Consider the following 13,736-nt stretch of genomic DNA (forward strand, 5'->3'; position numbering starts at 1 on the left):
CATTTCAGATAATATTGGGACTTGGGGTCCTCTCTCTCTCTCTCTCTCTCTCTCTCTGTCTCTCACAACCACTCTGTAGAAAAATAATTGTGCTAATTCCAAATCCTATTGGAGCTGGATGCCAAGAGATTTCAATATAAGAAAAACCCCTTGCCGGCAAACAGCAATTGTCGATGTTGTCCAAGTGCGAGGCTTGCAGTACGGAGTACGGAATAGCAAGCTCTTGGTATCTAGGTATCGGCAGATGAGGCAAACATGCCGAGGCAGGTTAAAATGCGGATAGGGGCGTGAATTGTGGACCCCCGTGCCGTGCCGCAACATTGGCATTCCGACGGCTCCGTAATGTAAAACTCTTGCAGGCTAGGGAGTATGAACTGCCGATGAAATAATCTGCATAATGAGCTCATAGTCTTAGTCTTGAATGTGATAATTCCTTTTTGCCTGAGGCATTTAATCTGTGCAAGACGTCAGCCGTTGTCGTGATTCTCGTGATTCTCGTGAAGGTACGGCGGTAGTTCCCTAGAGTAATAATCTGAGACATGGTTTATTCAGATGAATGCAACGGAATAAACTAGACAGTCTATGTCTCACCTTGCTATGGAATTGAATGACGATCCCAGAGCCATGTTCGCATCTAGATTCGCATGTCGAAGTCATTCCGCTCAGCCGCTTCTCCGAGTACGACGCTTGTGAACCCTACTCCGCTTTTATGTTCTGTGATGGGTACTACGCCCGAGAAACTCACTAGAATGCATAGACTCTCCTTGCTTACTGAGATGAGTATGAAAGCGTCATGACTGTCAGGTCGATCCCCCAGTTCATCCCTAAGAGCTTGACCAACGGAGACCGGCATAGATGGAATTGTCAATGACGTAGAATTGACCCCGTACATTGAAGGGACCCATCTGTGGTGATTGGACTTTGAGCGGATGCTACGATGTACTTTCTTCCTCTAGATCTACCTCTCGATCTATGGATCGTTTTGCCGGCGAAAGATCTGAGAGGTGGGGAGCTCTACTCCGTACAGGAATCTAGAGTTCTGTGGATCTCACCGAGTCTCTTTGACCCACTATTTGTCAGGGCCCAGTATCCAGTTTCCTGACCAATATGCCTCAGCATCTTTCATGGTCTCCTTGTGTTGTAGCTGTAGCGTTCGTGCGTCATCGAATCGGTAGCAGGCAGGAAGGTATAACAAATGTCCAAATCTATGCGTTCCTTGGTGAGAACTGAACTGATAAGATGCTGTTGGTAAATTGTGGATGAATGCGGATCTTACGTTTTTGGATACCCAATGCCTGATATGAGGCACCGTAGTGCACCGCAGAGGAGCCGAGAGAAAAGTGGGTCCCACAACATTAGATCGGAACCGCGAACTTAATCTTGTACCAAAGTTTATTTTCTGGAGATGGAAGTATACTGGCTTTCAACTCTCTTTCCCGAATTTCAATTTTCCATCTCATTCATGAAGATAACGGCTGTCTCAGGAGCTGGTGCTAACGTCATAGAGAGCGTTGAGATGCATTGACGATAATCTCGAGAGTTTTTGAACCTTGGGTGATTGACAGTCTCTGTGTCATACTCAGAAAGCCAATTCATTCGAGATGTCACAAATGGCAGATTGAAATGATATTTAACAGAGGGAGCAGATACCCGTCAGGTGGGCTAACATTCGCAGTTTGAGCACGAATTATCGGCATTGGTTCATTATCAAATTCACGATGATGGGACTCAATATCCTACGTTCGATCCTGGCATGCTTTGCCATTTACCAAATTGCCTCTGGCAGCAGCTTGAACTACTCCTTTGAACAAAATGTCACTTCTCATACCGGATACAAAGGCGCAGTTTCATCCGAAAGCGAGGTGTGTAGCCATGCAGGAACTGCGATGATGCTGCAAGGCGGCAATGCTGCCGATTCAGTAAGTCTAATCAATGACACTAGGTAAATTCTAATAGTGGATCTGACTCAAATCATAGATTGTTGCCACCGCCCTTTGCGTTGGAGTCGTTGGTGAGCCTTGCCAAAAGCCATCCTCAGTCACAAGCCGGCTGACACCTTCAAGGACTCTATAACAGTGGTATCCATGGTGGTGGATTTGCCCTCATTCGGTTGCCAAACAATACTTACAGTATGATCGACTTCCGGGAGCAGGCGCCCGGCTCTGCAAGTGAGAACATGTTTGTGGACAACCCATGGGGCTCAATGATTGGAGCCAATGCATCGTAAGCACTGAATGATCTCTTGGCTATCAAAGTATCCTGACACCCCGAAAGAGCAGTCCCTGGACAACTACGTGGTTTGGATCACATCTTGAGAAAGTACGGTACCATGGATTGGCCCACAGTCACAGCACCAGCCATCGAAGTGGCCGAGAAAGGATTTTTATTCGGGCATGATATCCAATTCCTGATAGACTGGACCAAGGAAAACATGAAGCCTACTGATAATGTCACCAATTTCTGGTTCGATGATGAAGCCTGGAAGCCCGACTTTGCCCCGAAAGGAATCCCCCTGCATCAGAATGACACCATCAAACGGCTCAGATACGCCAGAACTCTGCAAAGGATTGCGGAGACCAACACGACCGACTTTTACGAGGGTGATATTGCAAAAAGCATGGTGAAAACCATCAAAGATGCTGGAGGTAATCTGACCATGAAGGATCTCAAGGACTATTCCATTGTCGAACGAAAGCCCAGACAGATCGAATACCGGGGATATAACGTGACGAGCACTGTCGCTCCCAGCAGTGGAACTGTCGTACTCAACATCCTCGGAGTTCTCAATCACTATGATGATTTCTTCAAAAACAGCACCCATCTTAGCACTCATCGAATGGTTGAGGCCATGAAGTTCGGATATGCTTACGTATGTCCTGATTTCCACAGATCGATTTACTATACTGACATGCATCCAGCGGAATTCTTTTGGCGATCCCAAGTTCACCCCCAATATCACTACTCTCGAGAGCACCATGTTGTCCGCCAAAAGAACCAAGCTCATTCGTGACAACATCAGTGATAATTCAGCTCACTGCAACGTGAGCGTGTACAATCCCGATCATAAGTACACTCCGCAGTCGTGAGTTATGCCTTTTCTTTCCATTCTACAGTCATCCTTGATTCAAAGAACTGGTTTCAGGGACTGTCTAACCATTGTTACAGAGTGGGAACATCTCATATGGTCTCAGCCGACAAATCAGGTCTCACCATCTCCCTTACAACAACGGTCAATCTTCCCTTCGGCAGCCAGATCATGGACCCAAGAACCGGAATTGTCATGAACTCACAGATGGATGGTACGAAATCAGGCCTTTTTGCTTTCAGTGATCAATTCTAACAGTAACAGATTTCTCCACTCCAAACACCACCAATGAAAAGGGCTTCATAGCAAACCCAAACAACTTCATCGCACCAAGAAAACGCCCTCTGTCATCGATTGCGCCTGTCATTGTCACACGTCCCGATGGTACAGTTGCTTACGTGACTGGAGCTGCTGGCGGGTCTCACATTCCTTCCGCGGTCCTCCAGTCGGTGATATATGCACTAGACCAGAATCTTTCCCCCAAGGATGCTTTGGCTGGTCCACGCCTGCATAATCAGCTGAGTCCGAACTTTGTTGAGGCCCCTCACGCATACAATAACGAGACAGTCTATTATCTGCAAGAAAAAGAGCATTCGGTCGAAAGACTTGATATCCAAAGTTGGGCACAAGCAATCTCCCGAGCCCAGGATGGCAAATTTACGGCTGCGTCGGAGCCGTTCCAGGAGCAGTCTGATGCTTTCGCAATCTGATTCACTGGCATCAATTTGTGACTATTTAATATCTAATGAACATCGGATATGTTGGGAAGAGGGGGATATTTCCAAGGTTGGAATATCAATAGCTGAGTCTGGAATCTTGGGAGTAATGTTCGATGATTGAAAAAATATATAAATGTAAAAAAAAACTAGAAAAACAAAAAAACCCAATGAATGGATATTCTGATCGCAGTTGACAAGTTGGAACATAGCTTTCTGAGTCAAATGTAACAGCTGATCCCGAGGTGTCTACGGAGTGAGAAAGAGTACCACGACATAATTGAGACCTCGGTACCAACCCGATTTTACCTAAACAATCAAAACAAGATCCAGAGTTAACTCAAAAGACATGAATCATACAATCATACAAAGCACATCCATTTGAACAAAAGCAAGCCCTGAAGGACGGAAACAGAATCGGCGAAGAGACAAAGAAAATCGCGTTACTAAGATGCATTCCGGCACCATGGATCCAGGTTGTTACTAGTGTTAACCCTTGCGACGTTAGTCATGATTACAAATTGTTTCTGGGCACAAGAATGCGAGAGTGACATGGTTGCATGCTCTACCTTTCTTTCTCTATGCACCTAACACATCCCGTATCTATGCCCGCGGGCCCCGAGGGATCAATTGATGCATGGGAGAATTGTAATAATAGTGGGTACTTATGTTGGTTCCAAGGGTCCCTAAACTTAACATGGCATATACTACCATGGGAAATTTCGGCGTGCTCATGATAGTCTACTGGAGATCAAGCCCTGGAGATCCACAAGTACTACATAGATTTGTGCCCGAAAGCTGGGCGCCCTCTTCTCTGCCCTTTCACTGGCCCATTCTCGTACTAGATGCATATGAATGAACATATATGACGTAAGGAAGCGGGGTACCCAGTCCTTGCCAAGATGGTTGAATGCGTCTCAGGTGAACATATGATATATCAGCGGAGTGATACATAAGAGGCTTGGAGGCCCCAGTCCTTTGCCCTGAGCTGTGCCCAGGTGAACGACATTGATCAAAATTTTTGCCCTTTGATAGCCACTATGCCTGTTATTGGAGTCGCCGGTGCGTCTGGAGGTGTTGGGAAGGCGATTGTCGAGAGACTGGCCAAAGAGCCGAACTTCCAGGTTATCGCTTTTTCTCGCAGTGTGAGGGTACTCCGTGATATTCAGGGCGAGAATTGCTGCTAACATCTAGGTTTGATAAGAAACCATCATCGAGCCCTCCACTACAAAACGTTCAGTCTGTGCAACTCGACTACAACGATGTCCCTTCGATGGCAAAAACACTTGAGGAACTCAACGTCCATTCAATCATATCGACCATTGTCCTCGTCTCTGAGGACGCGAGTCAATCTCAACAGAATCTGATCGATGCCGCCGGAGCTTCGGCAGCGACCAAAAGATTCATTCCGAGTGAATTCCTCTTCATTCAACCATCTTCGTAAGGAGCTGCACTTTTCTTCACACTTTCCCTTCCCACTTCCCCTTTGAAGCCTTCAAATTCAATTAGTACTCTGCTAATCATCGATTTTTCTTAGTCCCCCCTACGTGGATTCCGTTGTGCACATGTGGATTGCCTCGATAGACCGAATCAAGAAAAACAACCTGGAGTACACCCGTATTGTCAATGGACTTTTCATGGACTATTGGGGCATACCTAATATATCCACCTCCCTGATTCCCATCACCTTCGGAATAAACATCGCCAAGCGTGAAGCAGTCATCCCCGGTGATGGAAACAACAAGATCTGCATCACTCTTTTGGCTGATATGACCAACTACCTGGCTGCACTCCTTAATGAAAAGGAATGGCCTGAATTCAGCGTGTTTGTGGGAGATGAACTATCCTACAACGAGATGGTGAAGATCGCTGAAGAAGTGACAGGTATGTACTCAAGCATTAGAGTTCATTATTCAGAAAATTGGAAGGCTCACTTTTGTTTTCTCTTATAGGTGACAAATTCAAGGTGACGTACAACAGTATTGAGGAGCTCAACTCAAACAAGGTCATCATTCCGCCTATGCCTGAAACAACCTATACACCGGAGGAGCAGGTAGCAATCACTGCGCAGGTCGCTAAACTTGTTGCACATGGTGTTTTGGATTTCCCGAAGGATAATAGGTCCAATGACCGCTTCCCCGAGCTGAAACCTATCAAGTACAGAGAGTTCTTGCTAAAATATGCGACTCGCAAGGCATGATTTGACTCGAATGAGGATGGCATTCCAAGTCTCCACCGCTTTGGTTAGACTTTTTCTAGATACATTTTTAAATGTGACTGACGGCTTGATATTCAAAACTTGAACGTTCAACCCCTGGAACCTATAGGGAATGAGCATGTCCACAATATAGAGAAACTGTGTATGGAAATAGATTGTAGATCGAACATTTCGGGACAAAAAAGAACATGGGAGCACAACTCAACGAGTCGTTTAAGACTACCTCGAGGTCCCGACGCCTCTTTCAAATATCGATCGATGTGACCCACACGAGTATAGGTAAATGGCCTAAAATCTATATTACGAGCGTATACTCCGTTTCTATAGAGCAAATCAAGAGTAATACGTAGCTTAACGCCAACTATGCCACTAATGCACAGATGTGTCCATGAATGTTTTGACCATCGGAGCTGTTTACCTTCAAAAACGTCAGCTGAAAGTAAAGCTATTCAGACAAGGGAGTCGACAGAAACAAAAGCGCAATGAAACAAAAGGTAGCCCCATAATAAATCAAGGGGATTGTTATATAAACACCCCCTTTGAATAATGAAACACCCCTCCTCCCCCATCTTCCGCCTCCCCCTAGTCACCCCCGGGGGACACCTCCCGGGCCACCGTCTTGGAGGCGGGTGACTTTCCACCCGGCTTCTTTGGGGACTTCGAAACGCGCCACAGGCGCACCCCATCATCTATCCCAGATCCACCAGGGGATTTGTGACCCCTGCCCTGTTTGAGCATCGACAACCGCAGCCGCTGCATACCCGGCTCCACGGTAGAAACTTCGGCCACCGGGGGCCGCTGAAGCGGGCTTAGACCCCGGCGCGGGGTAGCCGGGCGACCCTTCCGACGGGTCGCACCCACCGAGGGAGACAGAAGGAGAGACAGAAGGAGAGACAGAAGGCGGGTGCCGCCCACACCTTTTTGAGCTCCCACCCACAGTGCCCCACTTTGCTTCCTAATCGGGACTACCTACATTCACTCTCCCGCCCCTTCATTATTGCGCCGGTTTTTGTTTTACATCCTTTTCTTCCATCCCCACCATCCTGCCACGCGCAAGCTCTTTTGCCACAGTTGTTATCAGGCCCCGTTTCGGTGATCCTTCGGTAATGCTCTAGAGGGGAGCTACAAGAGGAACTGAAGGATTTGTCAGATGGCGATCTGAGATTGCGATCGATCGAGAATGGTGGTCTACACAGAATCGTTTTGGAGACCCAGATATGTAACTTGATGGATTTCCGGGATGTAAAGGATGATGGGTGGACGAAAATTGCACATGGCAATTGTGCCCCAAAATATCTGCATGGTAAAATATCGCATGGTGCCCGAAAACCATGGTTGGAAGCCAATCCTCATGGTTCCGAGTCTATGCCAACATGTCTGTAGCACAGCAGTTTTCGAAAACGGTCTCATGATATTTCCCACGCTCGGGCTCACTTGCTCTCAAAAGCGCAATTGGCCATCTCCTTCTTGACAACATCGGCCTCCGGTCGAATATCGAAATCGAAGATATCCATTGGCACCGAAAGTGTGGTACAAGTATTCGGAATGTCCACGATTCCCGCAATATGTCCCTGTACTGGTGCACAACTGAGCAAAATATAGATTTGATAATCACTGTACCCATAGCGCCGAAGGTACTCAATTACCCGCAGACAAGCTTGTCTGTACGCGACTGTTGTATCCAAGAAATGCTGTTTACCATGCTCATCGACCGAGAATCCTTCAAACGTCAGGTATCTCCCAGAACCAAATTGTGGCTCCACTGGGCCTGCATGGAAGATAGGAGACTTCATATCCAGCTTCGCCACGCCATTTTTGATGACTGTGAACTTGAGGGTGATCACACCGGACATCTCGATTCCACCACAGAATGAGACTTCGCCATCGCCCTGAGAGAAGTGCAGGTCACCGACAGAGAACTTTGCTCCAGGGACGTGGACAGGGAGATAGATCTTTGATCCACGTGAGAGGTTCTTGATATCGCAGTTGCCGCCGTTCTCGGGTCGTCCCTAAATAGAATCAGCACGCTGATTTCTGCGAGGGCAGAAGCAACAATACTGACAGGAATAGTCCTGGCGCCCTCCTTGGCGATTCTACTCTGCACATCTCCCGCAGCATTTCCACCATGAGCATTCGTTGGGTTAGGTGGCTGGGCGACGATCTGATCCGCGACAGTGTTGGCTGCAATGAGTTCGCCCTCACGGCGATTCCATTCCGCCAAAATCTCTGCGGAAGGGGCACAGCCCAATATGCCAGGGTGAATCAGTCCGGCAAAGCGCACGTGCGGGATGTGTCGAGACGAGCAAAAGATGCCCTCGAAATCCCAGATAGCTTTGGCTCTAAGAAGATGATCAGGAATGGAAAGGAGGGAATGCAAGGAATGCCTACGTCTCGGGGTAGATTTGATCGAGGAAACCACCTCCATTCTCTTTGTGAAAAACACCAGAGTATCCCCATGGTTGATCTTCAAATGGCTGGACATCTTGTATCTCGACGAGCAAAACATCACCAGGCTCTGCAGTCTCGATGTCGAAGGGACCGGAGAGATAGTGAATCTGAGTCAGGTCTACGTTCCTGAGGTCGTCGGCGGAATCGTTGTTACCGATTTGCCCTCCGGTCCAATCAAGACACTCGATCTTGACAACTTCATTGTTGGCAATCTTCCCGACAGCCGGCACTAGAATTCATCAATTTCCGTTCGCGCCCAGTCTCATCGCTCATGGAGCCGCCATACCTTCAGGATGCCATCTGTTCTATAAGACAAAGACAAGTCAGAAACTCTGCATAGAGGGCAGATGGGCAGTTCAGCACATACATGTAAGCCGAGCTGTTCACGAGCTGGCTTGTCGAGGTCAACCTTCAGAGCAGTCCGGATACCCTTGATACCCATGTTGATGCGATCCTTTGAGAAATTTCTGATAGAGAAATGCAACTGGGCGAGGTAAGAGTGAGCGTTCAGAATGCAGCAATCATCTCACAACTCCGAGCCCCGGGGGTGACACGGCTATATCTCCAGAGTTGCCTCGTAACCCCCTCATGATAACGCCCTACCCCGCATACACGGTCCATTCAGGTGTCGGCATGAATAATAGACACAACCTGCAATTGGAGAATCTGCTTATCATTTCTTTATCTCATGTAGTTTGGGTCTGATAAAGGTAAGTGGAGCCACCCATTCACCCGTTCGGAGTGCCCATTTACAGATTGCATGCAAATCCCGAATCACCGTAGCTGCAAATTTGTAGCGCAACAGCAAAATTGTATAATAAGCGGTTTGAGATACACAAAAGAGTTCTATGGCGAATATGTGGATTACAAAAGTCAAAAATTTTGCAATGCAACCTGTGATGCCGATTGCCGTTGCGACGACATTTCAGGAAAATTTTTTTCCAGGCGAGGGAGGCTCGGTACGGGACTGCTTTGATTCGACGTTGAATTTGTCGAGGTTGTCAAGAGACAAACGCAGGAAGTCATGCTTGTTAGCCCAGGTCACCTGGCTTTCGGCGAAGCCCTCACTTTCAGCAGGAGGTGGAGGCGGGTCAGTGATCTTGGTGACAAGGTATGCCGTAGAAGCCTGTGCGACACCATACATAAGGACGCCGATGTAGGGAACACGCAGGGCAACCGTGAAGGCGAAAGCAAAGCCAAAGAGCACACCTTCGCGATCCCGGAACCATCTGCGCTTTTGCTCGGGCGTGAATCGAACACGTGAGAAATATGGCTCAAGCTAAAAGGCATTAGGACTGCTTTTGCGGCTGCGGAGGAGTCACACTTACAAGTTCACGCATCAGACTGCGGGAAGAGAAGTAAGTGTGTAGGAATGTCACGATATAATACTTCGGGAGAATAAGACCTGCGCCAAAAATGGCAGCAGCCGGAACAGTGCCCACGTGGTTCCGGAAGGTGTAGAAACTTGCTGCGGGCATGACAAACCTACCAACGATGATAACCATAGACAGCAGGTAGAGCCCAAGCATCATGCCAATTTTCTTTGCGTAGCGATTGAAGAATGCCATCAGTGCTTCCGGAATAGGGCGAGAACGGTCGGAGCCACCCTTGTTGGAGTACTGAGTAAGTTGGGGGTAATACATGGCTCGAAGTTGATTAGGATCTTCTGATTTATGCTTCTGGACGTAGGTCATGTCCACCCATTGAATCGATTGCATGAATCTGAGATTGTGATTAGAGGTAGCCTTGATGAATTTGAGGCAAAGAGAAGGACATACATCTCATCCAATGTGGGAGTCACATATCTCATGAGAGTCATGAGCATGAAAGGTACTTGGAGGACTGACTTGGACATGAACTCCAGGCCGTTGAGAAGCTTGTCGTCCCACAGAGCATTTTCTAGATTGACAACCCATGATAATGTCCAGATGGAGAATTTGACGCTCAAGATCTGGTATGAAAGTCAGCCCCCACTCTGAACAGGACACACGGGTTCGAAGTTACCGGAATCTGGATGATCAACTGGATGATTATCCCAACACCGATAGCAAGAGCTGCTTGGCGGAAATGATCATATTTGAAAAGTTCCGGGTTGGTTAAGGCACGGACCGCTGTGAATATGTTAGCAGCTGAAGGCTAGAAAGAAGCTCGACCATCAAAGTTCCATTCCCTGGCCAGTAGCAGCGAGTGGCTGGAGAGATCCGGTACAAAGGGTTCTTTGACCCGAGGCTTGGCAGAAGCCGTACTGGCACAAGACACATAGAAGTCTCCACGATTTTGCTGAAATCAGGAATGCAACTGCTGCCAGGAATGACTTCGAGGTCTGTAGAGGGGCAGTGTTTGCATGGGAAAACATACTTCCTACCACGGTGAGCTGGAAGCCGCGGATTACGGCGTTAGGCTCGAAGTTCGACATCGTGGATGTCTTTCAAGGATCTTGGAAGACCGAGTCGCAAACGATGCCAAGAGAGAAGATTCAAGCCCAAGGAGCTAGCAACAAGGCATTCCTGAAGGTGAAACCGAAATAACTGTGGATGCCTAGCCATTTGAAGCTGCGTCATGGTCACCTGACTGAGGCCTGAGGCCGAAGTGCGTCTCCCCGCGCAAAACACAGCCGCAGATAAGCCGCGTCTCCTGCATCGGACCAGGCACTTGCATTACGTTTGTACAAACATGTCCTTTTAGTATCTATACTCTCCTTTATCTTATTGATCGCATCCATGAACCATGCCTGAGTCTCCAAGCGAGCTAGGTCAGAAACACTCCCTCCGTCGCTCCGTCACCCTTCCCGTCAAGTTAAATCCACTCACTCAGCGTCGCGCGAGTGTGCCGAATACCCCGGAGCATGTAATTTATTATCACCCGACGGCAAAAATCGTTCATTTCGCCCCGAGAGCGCTCGCTCCTATTCCATCCAGCTCTGCGCCGTCTGACTTCGACTACCCCGTTGACACCATCGAAACACTCCCATGGCGCTCTGCGACAGAGCGAACGGTCGCAACAGCGCCACTGCGGCTGGAGAAGGTCCACGGCTCAACGGCCTTCCTGAAGTGCGGCAATGTTGTCCACGCTATTCTGAAGAACTCCCAGTGCTGGTGTGTTGATGGGGTTTCGAAATTTGTTCTGCGCATTCGACCGCTCACATATTATCGCATCGAAATACCATACGAGACGGCAGAGGATCAAAGTTCAGTACAGGAACTCAAGATCGCGCTACCAACCGTGCTTCGCTATGAAGTCACGCCTTGCCCTTTTAAACGCGCTTTTAGCGTTGAGCTGCCTGTCCACGTGATGGCCCCGCGACGCAAAAAGGCCTGGCGACCAAAGGATCAACGGCAGAGCGTCCCAGCAGTGCTCGAGTCACCGTTCGAGGCTTCTTCGCCATCCTCAACTCGATCGGAGTGGATCGACTCCGCAAGCGCTGGCGAGGATACGGATGGCAATCTGACCGACGACAGCTGTTTTACCTCACACAAACCCAGCAGCATAACTTCTGAGACTGTACATGATAACCGTCATTTGTCCCCTGCTGAAACGCCAAGACCGTCCTCGTCGCACAGTGTTTCTAGGCGCTCGGTGTCGGAAACGCCCCAGACCTTCACCAGCCTGCTTGCAAAGTTCCAAGCTACGCCGGTTCCAGAGGATTGCGACTCCGAGTCTGAGCACAAGCCAGAGCATTCATCGAATCTTGGGAATCCAGTATTGAAGCTCAGCGAAGCAAGCAGTGTTCCAGCACATGATGCGCCCCTGTCGCCGATACAAGATGAGATCCAAAGCTCTACTGGATTGGAGGCCCCTGAAGTCCCTGCACCTCCAGCCAAGATGGGATCGTACGTCGAGGCCCAGACCGACCACGCCCCTGAAGTTGCATCACAGGAGAGTTGTCCCAGCACAACTGCTTTGCAGCCTGAAAGCACAGCCCCAGCGGAGGATGAAAATCTGCTGAATATCGAAACACCACACTTCACGGAACCTGAGATCAAAGTCGAGTTCAATGAGCATCTTGAGTGGGGGACCGACTATGAAGAACCCCAGTCAGTCGCTGAAAATGCCCTCGAAGCCGATCATGATGTCTCTTTTGTCTCCAGCCCGGGGTCATTCCACTCCGGTGAGCCTCAATCGCCCGACTCGGTCTCCACCCATCCTACCTCTGTGGGAGGTCATGACCTTGCAGATCCCACCGACATGTTCTGTCTTCCCAGCGCCAAGGATCCAGTTTCTGAACTGAAATCATCGCCCGAAGCATCATGCCAGAAGTCGGAGCTTTCAGCGGTCAAGACAGTGACCAAGATTTCCGGGTGCTCAAACCAAACGGGCATGTCCGCTCCTGCCTCAAGCCGTCTCAGTCCAAATGACATATCCAAGGGTTTTCCTGATGCATTTTCGGACACATCCCCGTCAATGGTTCGTACCAGCACACCGCATCAATACTCTCCGGCCCCGGACACCTCGCGTGAGCCTAGCATGCCATCTCGCATCGATTCCAGGTCCCCAACACCGAGTACGGATTTCAATCACATGAGCACCGCATTCCGGCGTCGTTCTCAAGCCACCAGAGAGCGCGAGGCATCTCCGATGCCTCATTCCTCGGCATTGTACAAACCATCTTCTGGCGATGATGCCAAATCCTTCATTTCTAAGGCCATTACACTGGTTTTGATCCCCCCTGCCTATCTTTTTATCATCCTTATCCACATCGCTGCGCGCGTTGTGATCAACCCCCCACCAGCCCAGCCGACAGTTGGCTACCACCAGGGTAGTTCAAAGTCCAATTCCCAGAAATCCAATCAAGATCCTGCTGCCGAGGATGATTTTAGCTTTCCACTGGAGCCTCAAAGCTCTTCGGAGTACGTGGACGCCGAAACTTCCAGGAAGCTTGACCCTTGGGATCTGGACTAAGCTGAGCTGGCATCTCTCGCTATTTCTACCTCCCCTTTTACTTTTCTTCGTTGTGTGAGTATCTTTCATTATACACCCCATTTAATACCCTATGTATCTTTGCCTTTACCCGGGCCCTCACATCATTTTAATGTTTTCTTGTCATGAATATTTATCAACAACCTGGACGACTCATGTTTGAACATACTGTCATGGTTTGTATTTTACGGGATCTTTTGTACTCTAGCGTCTTATGTGTCATTGGAGGAATCGGTGATCTCGAATCGGAACTCAGTAGTTAATGATACAATCACAACGCTGCACTTGTCAACAAATCTTAACGAACTTTAACAGCGTAAATACTCAACGTTGTGACTAGCTGCAGATTTCC

General features: G+C 48.7%; 5 protein-coding genes across 5 annotated transcripts; 3 read left to right on the forward strand and 2 right to left on the reverse strand.

The window, feature by feature from the left end:
* Positions 1-1,718: 1,718 nt before the first annotated feature.
* Positions 1,719-3,795, forward strand: N7506_004332 (gamma-glutamyltransferase family protein; the record flags this gene model as incomplete). The annotated part of the gene is made up of 7 exons (XM_056953626.1): positions 1,719-1,919; positions 1,978-2,011; positions 2,064-2,223; positions 2,275-2,869; positions 2,919-3,082; positions 3,166-3,299; positions 3,350-3,795. The coding sequence occupies 7 exons, from the start codon at positions 1,719-1,721 to the stop codon at positions 3,793-3,795; spliced, it is 1,734 nt and encodes a 577-aa protein (XP_056812515.1).
* A 1,046-nt stretch (positions 3,796-4,841) lies between these two features.
* On the forward strand, positions 4,842-6,001 carry N7506_004333 (uncharacterized protein; the record flags this gene model as incomplete). Its single annotated transcript, XM_056953627.1, has 4 exons — positions 4,842-4,952; positions 5,006-5,241; positions 5,339-5,685; positions 5,754-6,001. 4 exons carry the CDS (start codon positions 4,842-4,844, stop codon positions 5,999-6,001), a joined length of 942 nt encoding a protein of 313 aa, XP_056812516.1.
* Positions 6,002-7,449: 1,448 nt separating this feature from the next.
* On the reverse strand, positions 7,450-8,909 carry N7506_004334 (acetamidase/formamidase family protein; the record flags this gene model as incomplete). Its single annotated transcript, XM_056953628.1, has 5 exons — positions 7,450-8,028; positions 8,082-8,358; positions 8,408-8,696; positions 8,754-8,772; positions 8,835-8,909. The coding sequence occupies 5 exons, from the start codon at positions 8,907-8,909 to the stop codon at positions 7,450-7,452; spliced, it is 1,239 nt and encodes a 412-aa protein (XP_056812517.1).
* A 483-nt stretch (positions 8,910-9,392) lies between these two features.
* On the reverse strand, positions 9,393-10,883 carry usgS (transmembrane protein UsgS; the record flags this gene model as incomplete). The annotated part of the gene is made up of 5 exons (XM_056953629.1): positions 9,393-9,740; positions 9,796-10,189; positions 10,246-10,418; positions 10,472-10,578; positions 10,826-10,883. 5 exons carry the CDS (start codon positions 10,881-10,883, stop codon positions 9,393-9,395), a joined length of 1,080 nt encoding a protein of 359 aa, XP_056812518.1.
* Positions 10,884-11,194: 311 nt separating this feature from the next.
* On the forward strand, positions 11,195-13,366 carry N7506_004336 (uncharacterized protein; the record flags this gene model as incomplete). The annotated part of the gene is made up of 1 exon (XM_056953630.1): positions 11,195-13,366. The coding sequence occupies one exon, from the start codon at positions 11,195-11,197 to the stop codon at positions 13,364-13,366; it is 2,172 nt and encodes a 723-aa protein (XP_056812519.1).
* Positions 13,367-13,736: the final 370 nt, after the last annotated feature.

This window comes from Penicillium brevicompactum (assembly GCF_028827555.1).
Source record: "Penicillium brevicompactum strain IBT 35665 chromosome Unknown utg000003l_segment0_segment0, whole genome shotgun sequence".
In the NCBI taxonomy this organism is placed as follows: Eukaryota; Fungi; Ascomycota; class Eurotiomycetes; order Eurotiales; family Aspergillaceae; genus Penicillium; species Penicillium brevicompactum.